At 40.9% G+C, this 19454-nt stretch overlaps 1 protein-coding gene across 1 annotated transcript; it reads right to left on the bottom strand.

Annotated features, from left to right (window-relative positions):
- Positions 1–5649: 5649 nt before the first annotated feature.
- Positions 5650–11496, bottom strand: LOC113773107 (digalactosyldiacylglycerol synthase 1, chloroplastic). Its single transcript, XM_027317647.1, has 7 exons — positions 10737–11496; positions 9370–9402; positions 8696–8789; positions 7512–7996; positions 7153–7419; positions 6646–6995; positions 5650–6413 (listed from the first exon to the last, which is right to left on the bottom strand). The coding sequence occupies exons 1-7, from the start codon at positions 11400–11402 to the stop codon at positions 5888–5890; spliced, it is 2421 nt and encodes an 806-aa protein (XP_027173448.1). The 5' UTR covers positions 11403–11496; the 3' UTR covers positions 5650–5887.
- Between the last annotated feature and the right edge of the window lie 7958 nt (positions 11497–19454).

Below are 19454 nucleotides of genomic sequence, written 5' to 3'. Positions count from 1 at the left end.
TAAAAATAAATAAATAAATAAATACTGCTGTTGCCTGTTGTAGTAGCTTGCGCAGCTAACCAAAAGCAAAAGGTAATTGAAAATAGTTGGGGAGTGGGGGGACGTGGCCTTTCTACGTCCAAAAGAATTCTAAGAATTGGTCAGTTAGGTAAGGTACTATGTCGAGCGGGCGACGCTCGTGACCCTTTCCTTGTCTTGACCCCAATATTTATTTATCCAATGGATGCCAATCTCAATTAATGAGGGTTTGACGAGTTCTGAGAAAGAAAAAAAAAAAAGTCTCACTCTCACCCAGTTTTTGTGCCCATTGATTGCTCTTTAAAAAAAAAAAAAAAGGGGTTCGAAATTTCCACAATTGAGAGACAAAGAAGCTCACATAATTAAATAAAACACCCGTCAATTACAAGCCATCCCAAAATGTTAGAAAAGAGCTAGAAATACTTTATAAGTATATAGTTTCTGTCAATGCTGCTACTTGGCATATATATGGATTTTTCTCCCGTGAAGGAGGGGGGGGGGGGGGGTCTTTTTATTTAATTATACTTTTGAGACTATAGGCAATCATGTATAATGATTTTAAAGAGAGAAGATGAAAAGGGATGATGGTTTGGCAATTTGGCATTTATTAAGCATTGCACTATCTTTCTATTCCTAAAAGCAATGGATCGTGACTTTAAAGGTGTTATCCAAAGATCATGAAAGTTTCCAAGAGAAATTATTATCCAATAAAAAGAGCGGAAGCACTAACCCTAGATTTTCAGACAATAATGGTGACCATTTTTTTTATTTTATGAGGTGAAGTTGCTCCCCACAGTATACATCATCACTATGAAATGAACCCTCTGATTCTGCAGTGGAATCTTAACTCGTATGATCAAACAAGATTGCCGCTTAATCCAGAATTGGAGACTCTGTCATCGTACGTTTGGATTTGGCTCAGAGTTGCAGTGTAAAACTACTCGATCGTCCTATTTTTATATTGGCTGGCTTTCTCTTTTTTTATGGATCGTGCTACTTAAAAAACTAATATATATTTATCATCAACAAATTCGTGGGTACGTACGTGGCTTTTCTTTTCCCCTGAATGGATGCTTGGAATTTGGAGGCTTTTGTGCTCGAGAAAGTAAGGACATTTGCAGATCCTAAGCGTATCAAATCTCATCTTTTCTAGCACCCCAAAAAAAGAAAAAAAAAATCTTGGGAACAGGTGGCATATTTCACTTTTGAGTTCATTTCATGTAACGTAATGCAACAATGCTTGGAATTTCCCTTGAACGAAAAAAAAAGTCCCCAGTGAACAACACTACATGCCCTCCGGGCTGCTCAGACGATTTCCATAGCCACCTCTTTAGGAGCAGGTCTCAGGTTCGACTCCCAGAAGTTACCGTACTGTGATCCTTGGAGCGGGCTCTCACAGCCTAAGAGGAGTAGTCTGGCCCGCTCAGATGATTCTGGTCAGATCAGAATACCTCCCAGTCAGAAAAAAAAAAAAAAAAAACACTACATATTATTGCAATGCGAAATAGTTGCACGTGTTGATTTAGTCACGTTTAGACCTCCCTTCCATCATTAAAGCTGACCAGAGCAATAGGGGTGAATGCGAGCTATTAACTGGAATGCATGCATTTGGCCCATGGATGAAGCGGTTTTGAGTATTGGTAACAATGAAGGCTCAGGGACCGACCCTGAAGCGGTTTCTTGAACATCGTTTTGGGCATCTAAGTCCTCCTAATGATGATGGCATTCCCATTTTCGGCCTCAAAGTGTGGTGTCCTACATGTTTGTTTTCAGTACCATCCCATGCTTAATTAAGACCATGTGGTGTTTCTAAATGAGCATCAAGTATTAGATGGAGGTGGTCCGTTCATGGGCTATGATGTCTTTCTCACTGTTTCTCGGGGGCATGATGTTATCTATCCTGCACGACTTGTCTTAACTCTGTCCAATGATGTATTAGTAGTAGTATTAATTGCACCCATCGATCCATCCATCATCAACGGGACTTGAAATCTTTTTAAATCTCTCTAATCGTTTAGATTATTTAAAAAGATTCATAAATCATCAATTAATACCTGCTTAAAAATATCCAAATAACTAACTAAAACAATTTTAGGTGGATTCAAATCTTTTATTAAATTCCTCGATCCAACGGGAGCCAAATTGCATATAACGTCAAGAGGAATAAGGAAAGATACAATGGACCGCGGTATTGGAAGTATGGGAATGGCATTAGGAGCAATTGCAGTGTTTATATTTTGGGACCAAAGCCCGCAAACAGACGGACTGGATAGTGTGTTTTTTCTTGGGTTGGACGCGTATGCTTAAGGGCTTTGCGCTTTTCTTTTCTTTTCTTTTTTGTCCCCTCAAAGTCAAAGGAGGGCTCTGGTCGTTCGTATCCTTAGCCCTGAAAGATTATCACTAGTTAATTTCTAAAACACCCATAAACAAATGGACTACGTTGATTCGGCCTAAACAAGAATTTGGATGCTGGATCACGTAATTGGTGATTTGTATTAGCGATTTATACGTGGGCCTTGAAAAGTCAGACGGATAGTGCTCAACATAGATGTCCAATTAACAAAAATGTCAGTTTTACCGAGAGAGGGTCCGGGGAGAGGGGGGGTTCAGCTTCTCATCTATGCCTTTTTGTTTTCTTACGATGCTCATCTTATTTTTTCTTTTTTCTTCTTTTTAACAGGGATTCAAGAAGAATTTGAACTCAAAACTTCCACTGTATAATTCACAAGTCCAATTACAAGAACAAAAAAAAAAAAAAGTACTACCCTATAGTCATCCACCCAAAAAAGGGAAAATAACTGGCACGTAATTTTACTCTTAATCAAGGCATGCACTATCTTGGACACGCTAGTACGTGTAATTTCTGTGACACTTAACCGTATCAGTTACCTGTTTCATGTTTGATAGGATAGAAATTAATGGTTAATTGATGAATTTTCAATTGGTGGACACGAGCTTGAAACTAACAAAGAGCAATGACTGCTACAGGTCTCGGGTGTGAAAATTCTTCGCTTGTATGCCAGGATGAGAAGTTAATTCCACAGAGCTATAGAAGTGTTCTGTTTTGAACACAAAAGCTGCAGAAGAATCCTTGGTAAGGGTAAAAACATATATGCAATTTAAAAATGCACCGGAAATCTTATAGTAACGTTAATATGTGCTTGCTCCTTTTTCTTTCTCTCCCTCTCTAGAGAGGAGAGGACATCATTCATTGTCATTTGATAGTGCATAGGACTGTTTCGTATTCTTTCCGTCCCATTTTGATGGTTCTAAATTTTTTTATGAGCTTTAAAAAAAAATACTAATTACTTTTATTGAAATAATAAATCTAGTTTACTATCTTTCTAAGATACCCTTACACTAAATGGAGGACGGAGGAGTATTAATAATCTTAGATGGATGCTTTTGAATGGTACGTTAGTACTAGTTAATCAAGGCTCACGCATGGAGGAGCACATCTCTAATTCAGAGGCTCTTTTGTTCATTAGGGGAGTAATAATTTGCTTCCATCATACGCACGCAGGCAAATTTTGCATGGTGGGAGCCAGGTCATGGTACTTTCAGGTTTTCTCATCCTTGGAAACAGTACTTGACGATTGGAGTACTCAGTACTCACTCGAGAATGCGCATATCAACTTGAAGCTCTTAGTGGCTGCAGAATATCCCAGCCTGAGCCTGAGGTAAGTACTGGATGAAATTAAAAACAAGGTTAAAATAAAAAATAAAAAAAAAAGGAAGAAGAAGAGCAAACATTCTTCCTGCAAAAATAGTATACTACTACTGACTGAAAATGTCATGGAACTCCTGCAGGTGCAGGCACGGAAAGAAATCCGAAGCGAAATTAGGAAGCCATGCACAAGGATGAGCTCAGAAGTCTGGAAAGCATTGAAAGAATTATCAGGAGGGTCAGTCAAAGCAATGAGACATCCATCATCATCTGCCGTACAAACTCATCTGCAAAACTCGAAATCAGCCGTGGAAGAGTTCACAAGTGTGTTAGGAGCTTTGTCGTTGGAGAAAAGGGACGGAATATTCACGGAAATTATGCAAGCGGCTGCAATAGCTTCCATATCAGTTGAAATCATCAAATGCGTCGAGAGAATGTGGGAATCGGTTCTTGAGCTCTCAAAACAAGTAGATTTCAAGTGTTGTCCGACGCCCGAGAATGATGAGCAGGACGGCGGCCATGGAGGAAAGGCGAAAAAAACAAGTCGACGATGAACAACAGATCGTCATTGTGGTACGTGGCACGTCTCACAGTAACACGCAAGTCACAACCGGAGAGTGAATATTAGTAATATGGGAAATACTACCACGTATTGATGATACTAAATAAGCTGTTGCCACTCAACAATTAACCTGTCTCCGAAGAAAAAAATTTTCATTATTTTGTATACGGTCAGAACAGAAGCGTAAAATTCTACAAACGAGTGAACTGCATTGCAGGATGTTGATTTATCATACCTATGTTGTAGACCCAGTTCCACAAAAAAATCTATTAGATGTAGACTTGCTGGCAAACACAAAACTAGCAGCCAGATTCAAATTAAACATAATGCAATGCTATATTTTTGTTCGATCTATATTTGGGAGGAAAAGAAAATGCGTAGTCAAATGTAAGTTATTACCGACATTCTCTGGCTAATAAGGTATGAAACCTCTCAGCTCTTTTTCTTTTTTTTTCTTTTTCTTTTTCTTTTTCTTTTTTTCCCCCTTTTTTTGTGAAGGAAACCTTGGAAACAATACGAGAAAAATGCTTTTGAAAGGTTTTAAGGTTCCGTACTCCTGCATGGACGGACACATGGCAGGTGCGCATTGACTAAGAGATTCAAGACCACCACTTTCCCGCACGATTCCATGGAAAAGGAGCTTCTCGATGCATGCAGAATCCAAGTACCAGTAATCATGCGCCGGTCATCCTGTTATTTTTCCATTCAATATTCATAACTGGAAAGTAGAGTCAAAAGCAGCAGTGGCTCCGACTGCGTCCGCCCCGCAAAATGCCAGCCCTTTTATATCTCTCCCCCGCTCGCACTGCCACCGACATTCATCGATATTTATCTGTTCTCCGACTATACGGCATGCATGCATATGAAGTGGACAAGGGGCACAATATGGCTCCAAATATAGTAAGAATCAGACACGAAAGAACATGCATAAGATATATATATATACATGACATGTCCGCATATTGTTAGGCAGCGTCACTCTCCAAGTTCCGACACTGTTGTATCATAGGGCATTAGGATGTACGAGGTTCAGGAAATAGACTGTTCATGATGAAACATGCATGCATCAAAAAGAAGATCCTAAAAGCAGTTATGTCGTACCGGTCCTATATCACCGTCGTAAAAAGATGAGAAAGCCGTAGATCTGTCTAGGGACGGGGCAATGGGCAAATCAGCGGAAGCAAGACTTTCACATAAAATGCTAGCTAACGAACAAAGAAGAAGAAAATTTGAACTCGAAAATCTTCTGATGACCAAAAAGAACACCAAAAAAAAAACACGAAAGGAATTTGTTATTTGTTGCTCTAAAGCAGACCTCAGTTCCAGGCGGTTCACCAATTCACCTAATATTTCTGCCACCAGGGAATTCAGATTGTATCGAAAAGAATAACCATTGCATCGCTAGAATAACCATTTGTTACTCTCTTTTCCTTTTTTTTATTTACAAGTTTGCAACTGTACATGCCTCAATTCTCATCTCGTACATCATAAACTGTTACTAAGACACTACAGGTTACGCGCACACTGAAAAGGGGAAAAATGACTACCTGGATCTATGCAATAAGTAAGATGCAAAATTTTCCACAACTCCTCCGTTTACCATACATTGTGCAAATAATCATATACAGGTTAGTTGTTATTTACCATCCATATATGGGGTTCTCCACCTGTGGGGGTAACAGATGAAGATCCCTACAATGCTCCTTGTCATAGTCTCGCGTGCCAGGTATCGCTCCACTGCACAATCTAAGGAACTCATTGCCAGTAAGACAGTAGTGGCCAAAAGCTAACCCTCCATCAACCATATCCATCAAATTGGGCAATGAAATCGACTTTTTGAGAGCCTTCCCATCAATTCTTCCTGAATGTGCATTACTTGTCAAAACCTTGTCGAGGTCAGAGTATTCCATAAATCTCTGAGTAGCTGCCTCCCATGAAAGCCTATACATCTGTTCAGGAGTCAGAGGCTGAGGCTCATTGGCCATAGCTTCTTTCACTTTAGCAACAAAATCTTCAGGTGTCTTATAAGTTAAACAGTTGGGGAATGCACTGAAGAATTCATTTGATGGATGGTCAGCACAAATAACAAATTTGCCCATTGCAAGGGCCTCAGCTGTTGCCGTGCAGAGAACATCACTAATGCTGGGATTTATGAAGACCTTGTAACTGCAAGAGACAGCATACTGATTGTTAGAAAGAAAGCAAAGAAAGTCCAATGGAATTTTGTTTGGCATAAAAAGTGACATAAGCAATGCTTGAATTCTATACGGGAAAACCTACGCCACTAGGAATGCCACAGAGGACAAACCATTAGCAAAGGGTTTCACAATGCCAAGAAACTTTGTGGATCAATATTCAGAAAGTGCTTAAAGATCCTAAAAACAAATAGGATTCTTACCCATGGAGAGAATCATCTGCATGATCTCTTCCTTTCATGAAACTGACATTTAGGTTTAGCCTTTGAGCCATACTCTTAACTTCATAAGCGTCCTCTCCGTTACCAAAAACATCCAGTTTGAACCCATCAAGATCATTTTTGTACTTTGCTAACAAATCTATCAACTCCTTGTAACCTTTCGCCCAAACCATCTTGCCCAAGAAATATGCTCCTTTTGAAAAGGCTTGCTGCCCACGCTCCCTCTCTTCAGCTACTTTTTCTCCAATTCTCAAAAACTTTGGGTTTACACCATGTACATTGCAAATTACAGACTTGGGTAAATCCTGTGTAGCGGCAGAAAGTCGAAGTACCTGACAAAACAATCAAAGTAACATTTACGAACATATTCTAACTGTTGAAAGACTTTAGCTTGAATTCAAGCATATGCTTCATGACCAATAAATTCACCAAACAACCTGACAGTTACATTGCAAAATAATTCTCAAAGATCAAAAAAATCACAGCTACCTTGTGGCAGTATGCTCGTGTTACCCAATTGTTTATATGTTTTACAAGAAAAGCTTGGAGAGCCCCATTCTTTTCCCGTTTGATATACTCCAAGTAATTGGTGTGAACTATGCCCACAACATGGTTAAATTTATCTGTCCACCGTTTACCATGGTGGTACCAATTGAGATGTTCTGGTTCTTCCAAAATAGCAATATCAGCTTCCTTTGAAGAAATAAACTGCGAAGTATCCCCAGCTGGTATTATACTTCGTCTAGCTTTTGAGAACTAAATAAAGGAAATTAAATGTGTCAGACATTGCCACCTTACGTACACATGCATAAAATATACAAGCTGATACAAAATTATCAGAGACCTACCTTTCCAGGGTAAAAAGAAATATTAAAATCGGCCTTGAAACCAACCCTTTCCTCAAGCCAGTTACGCATATATAGCTCCTGCTCTTCTGGGGAGTTGAATGTCAAGCTGTTTGGATAAACTAGTTCTTGGTCTGATCTACAAAGCCAAGGAACCAACAATGTGACATTTTGCTTGGCAGACTTGGCTAAATATGCTGCTCGAAAGAGTGGATTTACAGCAGTTCCAGTCATCCATGGAAGGCTAGCTGTTGTGACAATTGCTACATGCCTTTTACCATCTGCAAACTCCTGCTTCGTAGAATCACTCCAAAATCCACCTTCATAACAGTGACCTGTACTTTGAAGAACACTAGCTATCCTTATATCCAACTCATCAGTTACATTATCAGCTTCTATAATGGATGACTCTCCTGCAGGCAATGAACGTAGTAACAGTTGGTTTTTGCGTTTACTGCACAAGTTCTCCACAATTTTATCAGAGATATCTGCCAAAAAACCAGGGAAAAATGGTTCAGAAATAAATCTCGTAGTAACTTCCAATCTGCAGCAAAGCATTCCTCACAAGAAACTGAAACACTGTTTAGTTGATGACAACAGATGAAATTTCATACTAGGTTTCAGTACAGCTGATTATTCTTTTCTTTTTTTGTGATATTAAACAAAATATTACCAGATAGCATCCTAGTATGGTCTTCATTTCCATTAGGAATATGATAACGAGGATTTAGCCTCCTCAGTTTCTTGGGTTGCTTTGCCCATACCCTTAGCCCAATCGCACTCACCAACCAAAAAGCACTAGAGAAATGTAAAAGGAAAAAAAATCCCCAACACTATATAAGTATGATAGAATCTTCATTTAACTTCCTATTCTCTCTCTTTCAGTGATTGCAGATAGTCCGTGAAAGTACTCCAGACCTTCCCAAAAGGAAGCTGAAGGTGAATTACGGCTTTCTAATTTTCTATATTCTAGGTTAGATCTTTTTAATTGCTTTTGGGGGGGGGGGGGGTTCTCTAAGTAAAGTGATTACATGTAGTCCTAAAGAAGAACTTCTACACTTCAAGGTATTATCAACTCAATAACCAACAGAAGACAAAGTACAAGACAACCAAGAAAAGGCAGTATTAAATTGCTCAAGTGCTGCCAAAGACTGAAAGGGATAAAAGATTGGACTTGGAATCTATACCTCGTTTAATACCAAGTTGATCCAAGAATGGACTGGATTGCCTAACTAAATATGCCAACAGTTCTGGCACATCAAATGGTGGAACTTCCTGCATCTGAAATGGAAAAAAGAATTAGTAAATAATTAGCAGCAAATCAAGTTGGAGCAATGATATCTATAGTCATATGGCATTAATATTTTAACCTCTCCAGAACCAGTACCTAAATCCAAGTAAAAGTGCAGTTTCCAAAAAGATCAAACAAAAGAAATGCAATCCAACAGAGGACCCCTAACAAAATTAATAAAAGCAGAATTCCCGAGCTGGCCAACTATTCAAGTACAGAATGATACAAAGTCACAAACAAATTGCCCTCACGATTACATAAAAACAAGTCTCTGAATATTAATTTCTAGCAAGAAAGAGGAGACTGGAATTCTATGTTATTGGGAAAACTCTAGTGGGCATCTTCAACCAAAAAAAAAAAAGGAACGAACATTTTTTGGTAAGTGTGAGAAGTTGAGAAATAATCAACAATGTCTAAAGCAAGCCTCTATAGGAATATGGAATAAATAATCACTCCTCTTGAGCGAGTTATTTGTAAACTGTAAAAAGAACCCATGGCAAAATTACTCATCTTTAATCAGGATATACCTACAGTAAAATAGAAAGTATCACTCACAAAAGGGAAACCAACCTTGGCACCATTTGACTCCTTGCCTATAGATCTCTGCAAAATCCCAAAAAGGAAAGGTCAAGACTCAAATGAAATTTAAGATTTAAAGGTTTGACGACAATCAACCAAAGAACTGTGAACAGTACAAAACTGCATGACCTAATTTTAGAAGTAAGTGTGCTAGAGTTGCTGTTATATGTTCAGAGTTCATTAAGGAACTGAACTGCAGCAATATAGGTATTCTCAGGGTCAAAACAATCAACTAGGAGGGAAAGAGAACCAACACTGATGAATACAGAACCAATGAGCAACACTAATACATCCCAAATGTCATATGTAGGCATAGTAGCAAACAATTTTATATTGTAAAGTAACAAACCATGAACATACTGACACCATTAGGGGCCAGAAAGCAATCCCACATACTTGAAAGAATCATTCAGACATGCCATTTCATGACTTGGACAACTAAAATGTATAGCAATCTAACTCTGTTTTTCTATGATCTATTCTGGATGCAAAAAAATAAAAATAAAAAGAATAAAAACCAGTCTCCAGCAACATAAAGTACAGGAAAAAAATAATTAAAAAAAAGCCCTTGGACTGCACATCACTAACCAAACCTCATAACTAAGAGCCACCAAAACAGTAGTCAAACCATAATCCAAAGCTAAACCAAGAACCCCAAGAGACATCACTCGTTTATGTCAAATCTAACAACTAATCAAGAAACCTGTCTGGTCCTCCAGTTTCATAATCCCAAAAGCATTCTTACCATATCCCTATCTTCACTGTTTTCCACTTTTTTGTCAGTGTTCTTATTACTGCCGGCCTCAGTCCTCACTCCTCAATCTTGTTTTCCATTTTGTCCAAATAATTTCAAACAAAAGACATCTGTAACCAGTTTTTAACTACCAATACAGTATTAGCATCAAGGTACCCTAAGCTAAGTATCAACATTCTAGAAACGCTTCTACAGAAGCTTTTGGCATAATACAACCCGAGAAAAACATTGAGATGTCTCAAACTTCAGACTATTAACAGAGTGATGAACAATTAAACACGGACAATTCAGAATTCCATTGACCGGCAAAAAAAGTACAAAAAGATAATTATCAAAATGATTCCTTTTGCACCCAATATTTGCCTTTCTGTTGAAAAAGCAATACTTTTTTGAATGATGACATCCAAATTAAACCAATTCAGTCATTCAATCCAATTTCACTTCCAAAAAGAACTAGCTATCAGAATTATCATCTCCAGAACCTCTAGTAGCATAAAGAACGAGACAATAAGTACAATGGAACATTATCAAATGAGTTTAATGCAAAGTATTCAGTTCCGTGAAAGCATTTCTGAGATGGTAAGAAAAAGATAGGAATCACTACCAGACTCGACTTTAACTTCTCCACAAACTCGCTATTCTTAATCCCCTCGAAAATATCAGAGGGCAAGGAGCTGGAGCTGGAGCTCTTGTGCTCAAACTCTCTAAGCCTAGCCTTCAACGCCCTTATTGGCTCCCAAAGTTCCCCAAACTGCCATTCGTCTCTGGCAGCCGTCTCCTTAAACCTTACCGTCCTCCACCTCCTAAACCTCTGCCTCTCATCCTCCTCCTCGTCTTCAACCTCGGAGACAATTGCATTCTTAATTGCAGACAAGTCAATCCTAATCTTGGGCTTAGGGCTCCACTGGCTCCACTTAAAGTCCGGCGAGGAATAGGCCCTCCGAATTTCCGTCAATTTTGGCCGAAGCTTCTTGACAAAGTCGATCTCCGCAGGCGTGGTAGTAGCAGAGGCCGTAATTGTAGGGACAGCGAAGGGCGATCTGGAGGCCGAATTCAGAAAATTCTCCAGCTCCCTGTCGGCGCGGTTTTTAAAGGAATTCGCCCGGTTCTTAATCAATTGGAGGTCGGCACCTGCGGAGGAGCGGACCTCGCTCCATCCTTTGGAGATGAACGAGAAAGCCTTCTCCGCTGTAACGATTGAGCGGGACGGCGATGATGATGAAGACGACGTCGTTCGGGCCTCCGGGGAGGCTTTCATATTAAGCATCATCTGGAATTTGGGAATTTAATGCACAATTTGATTTTTTTTTTTTTTTCCCCACCTGGGGGTTTACAGAGAATTGCAGGATTGAGGTGCTTATGACTTGTGACTTGTGAGAGAGACCAGAGTTAAATGAGCAAAGGAACGGCCAAGATTTTGTGGGGGTTTTGTAATTAAACTTTTACTCTTTCGTTTTACTTATGGGTTTTTGTAGTTAGTGGAAGGCTAGTAGCAGTACTATGTCGTCATTGGGGATCAACGGAACAGTGGAGAGACACGTACGATGAGCCGGGTGTGATCAGATTCTGTTGGGGTGAGGTGGAGGTATGGGTTGGAACGACGTGGCTAATTTCACGTGGGACGACAACGTAGTCAACAAATTGCTCTTATTTAATCATCACATCACGATTATCGGTCGAAAATTGCAAGTTTGAATGTGCTAATCTCTTTCTCCGCTGAGAGACAAAACATTTTCCTGTTAGGATACAGTTTAGTTACTATCCATGAACTATTACCAAAAAAAAAAGCTAATTGCATTAAATTGTATCACATGTAATAATATTTTTTTAAGCTAAGGATCTAAACTTTACAAGGGAAAGGATCAAAAAAAATTTCGAGAGTCAGAATAAGAAACTCACCTGTTATCTATTACAAACTTTATTGATCAGCTACTTACTGTCGTTACCACATACGCTTTGTTTTGATATCAAATTTTTTCAAATTACATCATAAACATATTTTTCAACTCACATTTTTATCTCGCATATATTACATTACAAAAAATATTACAATAATTATTGTTAATAATATTTCAAATAATACTCTATCCAAATAAAAACTATTTTTGATGACGAATTTCATTACTTGTTTTGATCATCTAAAGCCAAAAGGAAGGAGTTTAATTCGTTCCCTTTACCTTAAATTTGCATTTTTAGCAAAATTTAGTGTGTTTGGATTACAAATTATCTCAAATAATATTTTACTTGTATCATAAACGCATTTCTTAATCTACACTTTTATATACTTAATTATTTTTTTATTTCACATACATCATATTACAAAAAATACTATTTTTTTGTGGGTATTTTTGAAAAATTTTACAGTAACAGAATTTTTATAGTATATTTTAGAAAATATTTTGGAATATTTAAGAGTAGAATAGTTTTTAGAATATATTTTGAGATATTTTTAAAATATTAAAAAAACTAGACTACTTTTTAGAGTTTTTTTAAAAATATTTTTTAAAAATTTTAATAGTATTTAAAAAACTAATTTTTAAAAAACTCTTGAATTCAAACAGATGATTTGTGGTGTGGAAAATGAAAACTTTGGAGAAAAATGCGTGCACCAGGATTTGTGGTGGCCGTCCATGTTCCTTCCTTTCCTGCCCCACGCGTGCTCTTGGTGATTGACATGTTCACAAATCACAAGTAGCGAAGTATTTTTGATGGGGGGCGGCCAAGCATGGGCCCGACGGAAGACAACACCGCCTCGATGACGGCGACGATGATTTTGTTTTAGACTCGTAGAATATTCCAGCGAAAGGAATATACGGAATATTTGTCGTCCTCACTTTTTTTAATAAATAAAAAAACGATCAAATACTTCCATACATGATTGAATCATGCGACAGAACTGCTGACATACAATTAGGAATAGCTGACCAAAACATTGGAATGGCAAAGAACTTGCTGGGCTAAAATATGAGCTACTCTATTACCGGGTTTTGTCGTCCTTACTTCGTTTTTTTTTTTTTTAATTGAAAGTGGGTATCCAAACCTTCGGCCCGACTAATTTTACTGCTCCCGGGTCCCTGCCCCCCAAGAGATCTGAGATGGTAGGAGAGCCAGAATCAACCACACGGCCTGGAGCCTAACGAGGTCATCCCACAACCAGCCGACCTGCGCCCGAATGGCTTTTGTCGTCCTTACTTCATTGATATTTTTTGTCCTCCTTTCAATCCTAGCATTTGAAAAAAAAAAAAAATTTTTGAACTAGGTTCCTCAATTTGACAGTAGTAATCAAAGTTAACAGTTACGGACGTATATTACATGTGTATAATTTAAATTTTAAATTTGATTTCATGTTAAATGACATATGATCTATGACAGAGTATTTTAGTATAAAAAAATAAAATTATACACTGATAATATATATATAAAAAAAATTTACCCATAATCAAAGAGGTTATCTAATGCCAGTACCACCGGGAGGGGAAAACAAGACTGACAGTTTATCATGTGGAGGTAAAAATTGTGGTAAATAGAAGTAAAAATTATATCACCAGCACAACAACATGAACAAATCAATCCACCACATGTCCCCAACTCCATTGCCGGACAAAAGACAGGATTGTAAGATCACAATGGACCGTTCATTTAGCAGGTCCCCCATACCGTTTTTGCATCTACCATTTTATTCCAAGTGGCAATTCTTGCTGGCGTTCATTTTTTTTCCTTCATTTTATTGTCCCCTTCTGATAAAACTCCATACTATATATATATATATATATATATATATATATATTATACTACTATATACTAGAGTCGAAGAAATAGAAGGAGTGGATGCATACAATATGAACCCGGTGAATTACATGGATAATTCAACTATCAAATTTTATAAACTAATTTTACCCCTCTCGGTTTCATTCAGAAACAGGAATCAATAAATTAAATCGTATTATGCCACCCATTAATTTAATTATGATTTGTCCATTTCCGTTCAACGGCCTTGCGGGCCTTCTTCACATATATATGTTGGATATGGGCTTCACCGTCCCCGTCACCTTCCATTGGGCTTTCAAGTGTTGATTGAAATTGGACCGTTTTTGCGTCAAAGTACAGATTTATTATTTGTCTTTTACATAAAATGACTTCTACAAAGTATAAACTAATTTCAAAGGAGATTCCTGCTCTCTTCTTCAGTTGAATCAGTTATTTGTGTTTGAAAGAAGACAATTGCTAAACCCGACAGATTATCAGACAGACCAGAAGGCCAATCCTTGAAATGGGCCTAATGTGGAAGGCATTGGGCGGAATTGGTTGCACGTCTAAAATATGGTTCAGAGTCCAGTCTCTATCCATTGTTTTTTGTTAAAGACAGTGGGCTATTTTCCATGTATTCTCTGTTTATATTGTTATAAAACTAATATTAATATGATGCTCGTAGTGTTATAAAACTAATATTATTATGACGTAGATTTGCGTGTATCCATGCTTTATTATAAAATTAATGCTAATATGATTTAGGTTTTGTGTTGTTTATATAGTGGGCGTTTATGCTTAAAAATATCAAGAAAATTGATGAATTCAAAAAAAAATAATAATTCTTTTATTTATTTAAATGATCTTGAGTTGTGTATACAAACGAATATGATCCTATTTGCAGGGGAGTACAAAGGAGTTCAAAATACATTAACTAGCTATAATTCCTATCAAGATGGTGATAAAATCTTTTAGAAAGTCGAGTTTATGACCTCCAAAATCGTGATAACTTTATTACTACCTCGAAGATAGAGCGATAGTTTTATTGACATAAGTGTGACAAACACACATAATTATTTCATAATAGGTACATCTTTTTTCTCCTCTTTGATGTGTTATTTCGAAGCCAACAAAAAAAGGTGTGTCTCCTATGGAAAAAGCCCTTATTTGGTAAATATATATATATATATATATATATATATATAAGGATGGAAATTATTAATACTTACCAAAAATTAAATAATGCTAAAATCACAAGAATTGCCTCAAATCAGCTTGTGTATGCGTCATGCTTATTATTTGTAATTGAGAATTAGAACACACAAAGAAACCAAAAGAAAAAAAGGGGAAGGGACGGTTACATGTCATTTTGTATTTTCTACAAATTGGATTGATGCGACTGCCAAAAACCGTGTCCGAGCTGATGGGGCCGACCTGATTGGAACAATCGAGCTGGGATCGTGCTAGGTGACCTGAGAAGAAAGAACGGAGGTGGGACTGATGTCCCTGGGATAACTCCGACGGTCAAGTTAGTTTGGCCGTAGAAGGATATAGTAATAGAAGAGAATACTTGTGAGCGTACCTTGCGTAGTCTTGATAGCGGAGTATATATAGGACCGTTCGAGTTGTAGTTTCCTTATGGGAGTCAAAGTTCCCTTAGGGTTCGGAGTCTTCCTAGGGTTTCCCGCGGCGGCCCCTAAATGTTCGGAGACGGCGGCCCATTAAGCCCCTCATAGGAGACCTTCGACATGCCGAGCTGGCTTTCTTAGGCCGAGCTGGCCCATGCCAGCCTCGAGGTACCTACTGCCGACCTGCCGCGTGTGGTCTACCGACCTGACACATGTCATGCGCGGATTTGCCCCACTACACTAGCCCCCCTTGAGTCTAGAGTCACCGAGGGGTCGCGTGAATTTAGACCAAATCTCGAGGCGTCAGGTCTGCCAGGGATGGGACCCACGATCCCACGACCGTGCACCTTGTACGGATAACCGCCACGCATGCTGTCATAACCGTCACGTCAGGGGTCACGTCCGCCCATGACGGTAGTTGTCAGCTCAAACGTTTTCCAAGGTGACGGTTTCTCAGCAATAAATTTTGAGATTTCAATTCGGGACTCTTCATCTTCCCGCCCTGGTGGCCTATAAATAGGCCCTACCAGACGTCACTTTCATGCTTCCTTTCTCATTTCTCCTCCTTCACAAATTTTACCAGCTCGCTCCCTGTCTAGAGAGTTCCAGAGTAGCGCCTTCCCTTAAGCACATATCAGCTCTTCATCCACTAGTAAGTCTTCTTTTCCCTTTTATGTCTTCTTCCTCCACGCACTCAGACATCACCAGCTCGGCACCTAGGCGTAGAGTAGTCCGACCTGCACCTATAGAAATAATCTCTTCCTCCTCTAGCTCTTCTTCTTCCAGCTCGTCAGAGTATCTACCTTCCCCCCTTCATTCTCCTGCTTTAGAGATGGACCAACCCACCCAACCTGTCCGGCCTGACGCTGGAGCTGCCGACCTAGGGATTCCCCTAGAGGTAACTCCAGCTCGGACCAGGGCGGGACCTTCCAGGGGGCCGGACATCGACTTCGGGGAAGTCGAGCTTATTCCCCCTATCCTAGACCAGGGAAGTGTCGACGAGCTGGTGGGGAGGTATGATATTCCCCTTCAGTTCGAGGCCAGGGCTGCCCGACCAGGGGAGTACGCTTGCCGACCTCCTTCTGAGTTTGTGGCTATCTACAGGGATCAGCTCATAGCTGGTCTCCGTCTTCCCATTCCCCAATTCCTTTACCAAATTCTAACCTTCTGGGGAATTCGTATAACCCAACTCGTTCCAAACGCCATCAGATCGATCCTCGGCTTTTTTATTATGTGCCGAGTCCTCGAAATTCCATACTCTCTAGACCTTTTCAGGTCATTCTTTCAGATGAAAGTGAGCGGGCCAGTTCATGGCTGGTTCTATTTTGCTCGCAGGAGCGGGGGAGAACTCCCAACCCGCGAGCTGTTCACGCACACCCCCTCTTCCATTAAGGGCTGGAAAGCTCAGTTCTTCTATGTGAAGAACACGGGTTTCCCTCCCTGACCTGGAGGGAGGAGACCCAGGTGTCCGACCCCATTCCTTCACCTCTTCCTGCGGCCGAACTGGACCTCCTGGTCAGCTCGGATGCTCGATTATCGGTGAAGGAATTTAGCAATGCCCAGCTCCGGTCGGCGGGGCTGATTCGAGCAGAGGTGAACGACCCTGCGCCTGACCTCCGACCTCTCACACCCGAGGAGCTTACAGCTTGTAATCCCTTTGATCTTCTTTTCCTTGCTTTCCTTTCTTTTCCTTTGTCGCACGAACTGACCCCTTTCTTTGCTCTCAGTGAAGAGGTTCTCCCAGCTTCTGAACATAGGAGGGACAGGCAGCTCGCGCGCGGCTACCTCGGTACCCTCCTCAGCTCCTGGTGACGTGGCTCCTCCCCCACCAGAGCCTATTCCCGCAGCTCAGTCTACCCCCTTGGAGGAACCCAAAAAGAAGAGGAGGAAGACCACTGCCAAGAAAGCCAGGACCGAGGTGACCACCTCGGCTACACCTACGCCCCAACCATCTGAGTCGCCCCCTTCGATGTGGCGGACGAGGAACATCATTCCTCTCAAGCCCCCAACCGAGCTGAGCACACATCCCCACCCACTCCATTTCTGCCCGAAGTGGGGGTTGTCGATGAATGACCGAGCTCAGTTTCCAGAGGCTGCTCGAGAGCTCGTCAAAGGTTCGGTGCTCCCACGCGACCATCACTTTATCCAGCTCGCATCCAACTCCGAGTTGCTGTCGCACTACTACCTGAGCGCAGCCCAGGTAGCTTCTTCACTTGGTACTTTATTAATATCCTTAATCCATAGTCTTCTCATAGTTGGACCTGCAGCTCAACGTCGCTGGTGCCGAGCTGGCTCAGCGATATGAAAACATGGGAGAGAATCTCTCCCAGGCTGATGCGGCCAAGAACAAGCTGTCCAGTCAGCTCGAAGCGACCGAGGCAGAGCTGGAGGCAACGAAAAAGCAGCTTGCCGACTCCCAGGCCGCCTGCGAGCTTGAGAAGGAAAAGTCCGCCGAGCTGACTTCCCAGCTAGAGAGTGAGCAGAAAAAATCAGTCGAGCTAGTGGAGGCGGCCAGGACGGAAGGGCGCCAGCTAGGCGTTCGAGATTTTAAGAAGTCCGAGGCCTTTATGGATGATTTGGCCATCTTGAATGGCCCCGTCCTGCAGCTGGGCTACACCAAGGCCATGGCGGATGTTCAGTCTTTGAATTTGCCGGGCTTTGACCTGAGCAAATGGCCTGATTATAATCCCCAGGCTGCTGACCAGATTGACAGACTCGTCACGGGCTACTCCAATGGGCGCGACCTGGCTGCCTTGGTCGCCAACCCTGCCCTGCCTGCGACCTCCCCTGAGCAAGAGCAAGAACAGCAAGGGGAGAACTAGAGATAGTGACTTAGATAAGTCTATTAGACTAGGGCGAGCTCGGCCAGCTCACTTTTTGTATGGCCCCCTCGATGTTTTTCCTCTTTTTGAAATGAAATAAATAGCCTCTGATGGCCTTTCTCGTCCAACACTTGTAAAAATTTTCCTTTATTCAAAGTCTTTGGGTACATAAAAATATCTCAGCTCGGGCATTGAAACCGTTCTAATACGGGCCGAGCTAACTAATGAAGTGAAGATCAGACCTGTCCAGCTGATTACCTCAGCTCGGACAAACTATCAAGAAAAAACCTCAAAACTGAGTGGTGCCAAGATAGGCCCAACTAGATAAAGTGAACCAATAAATTGAACTAATAAAACATAGAGCCGACCTGTCCAGCTGAGCACTTCAGCTCGGGCAAGCCCCTAAAGGAAAAGCTTCAGATTTGAGTTGTGCCAGGTACGTGGAACTTCGCTTCCATCCTGGCGGGCCAGCCTACAATAACCCGCTCGGTCAGCCTCTTTTACCACGTAGGGACCTTCCCAGTTCGGATCCAACTTACCGGTGCCCACAACTCGGCTAACGGAGTTTTTGCGTAACACCAGGTCTCCTGGCTTGAAAGAAATGCGCCTTACCCTAGCATTGTAGTAGCGTGCGACCTGGCCCTTGTACTTAGCCATCCATATAGCCGCCTCTTCCCTTTGGTGCTCGACCAGGTCCAAATTAAGCCGCATCTCCTCATCATTGTCTTGAGCCACAAAGTGTTGCACCCTACCTGAGGGTACCCCAACCTCTGCTGGAATCACCGCTTCGACCCCATATGTTAGGATAAATGGGGTTTCCTGGGTGGCCGTCCGAGGTGTTGTCCGGTAAGCCCATAGTATGGTGGGTAGCTCCTCCAGCCAACTAGTTCTCACGGACTCTAATCTTGTCCTCAAGCCATGCAGGATGGTTCTATTTACGTTTTCGACCTGCCCATTGGCCTGGGGGTGCCCCACTGAAGTGAAGTGCTGCTGGATGCCGAGCTCCGTACACCACTCTCGAAGAGATTGATCAGCAAACTGTCTGCCGTTGTCCGAGACGAGAGTCCTTGGTACGCCGAATCGACAAACTATGCTTTTCCAAAGGAACTTCTGAATAGACCTGCT

This window comes from Coffea eugenioides, chromosome 6, assembly GCF_003713205.1.
Source record: "Coffea eugenioides isolate CCC68of chromosome 6, Ceug_1.0, whole genome shotgun sequence".
Taxonomy (NCBI): Eukaryota; Viridiplantae; Streptophyta; class Magnoliopsida; order Gentianales; family Rubiaceae; genus Coffea; species Coffea eugenioides.
Note: the sequence above shows the minus strand (reverse complement) of the source record. Positions and strands in the feature narration are given on the sequence as shown.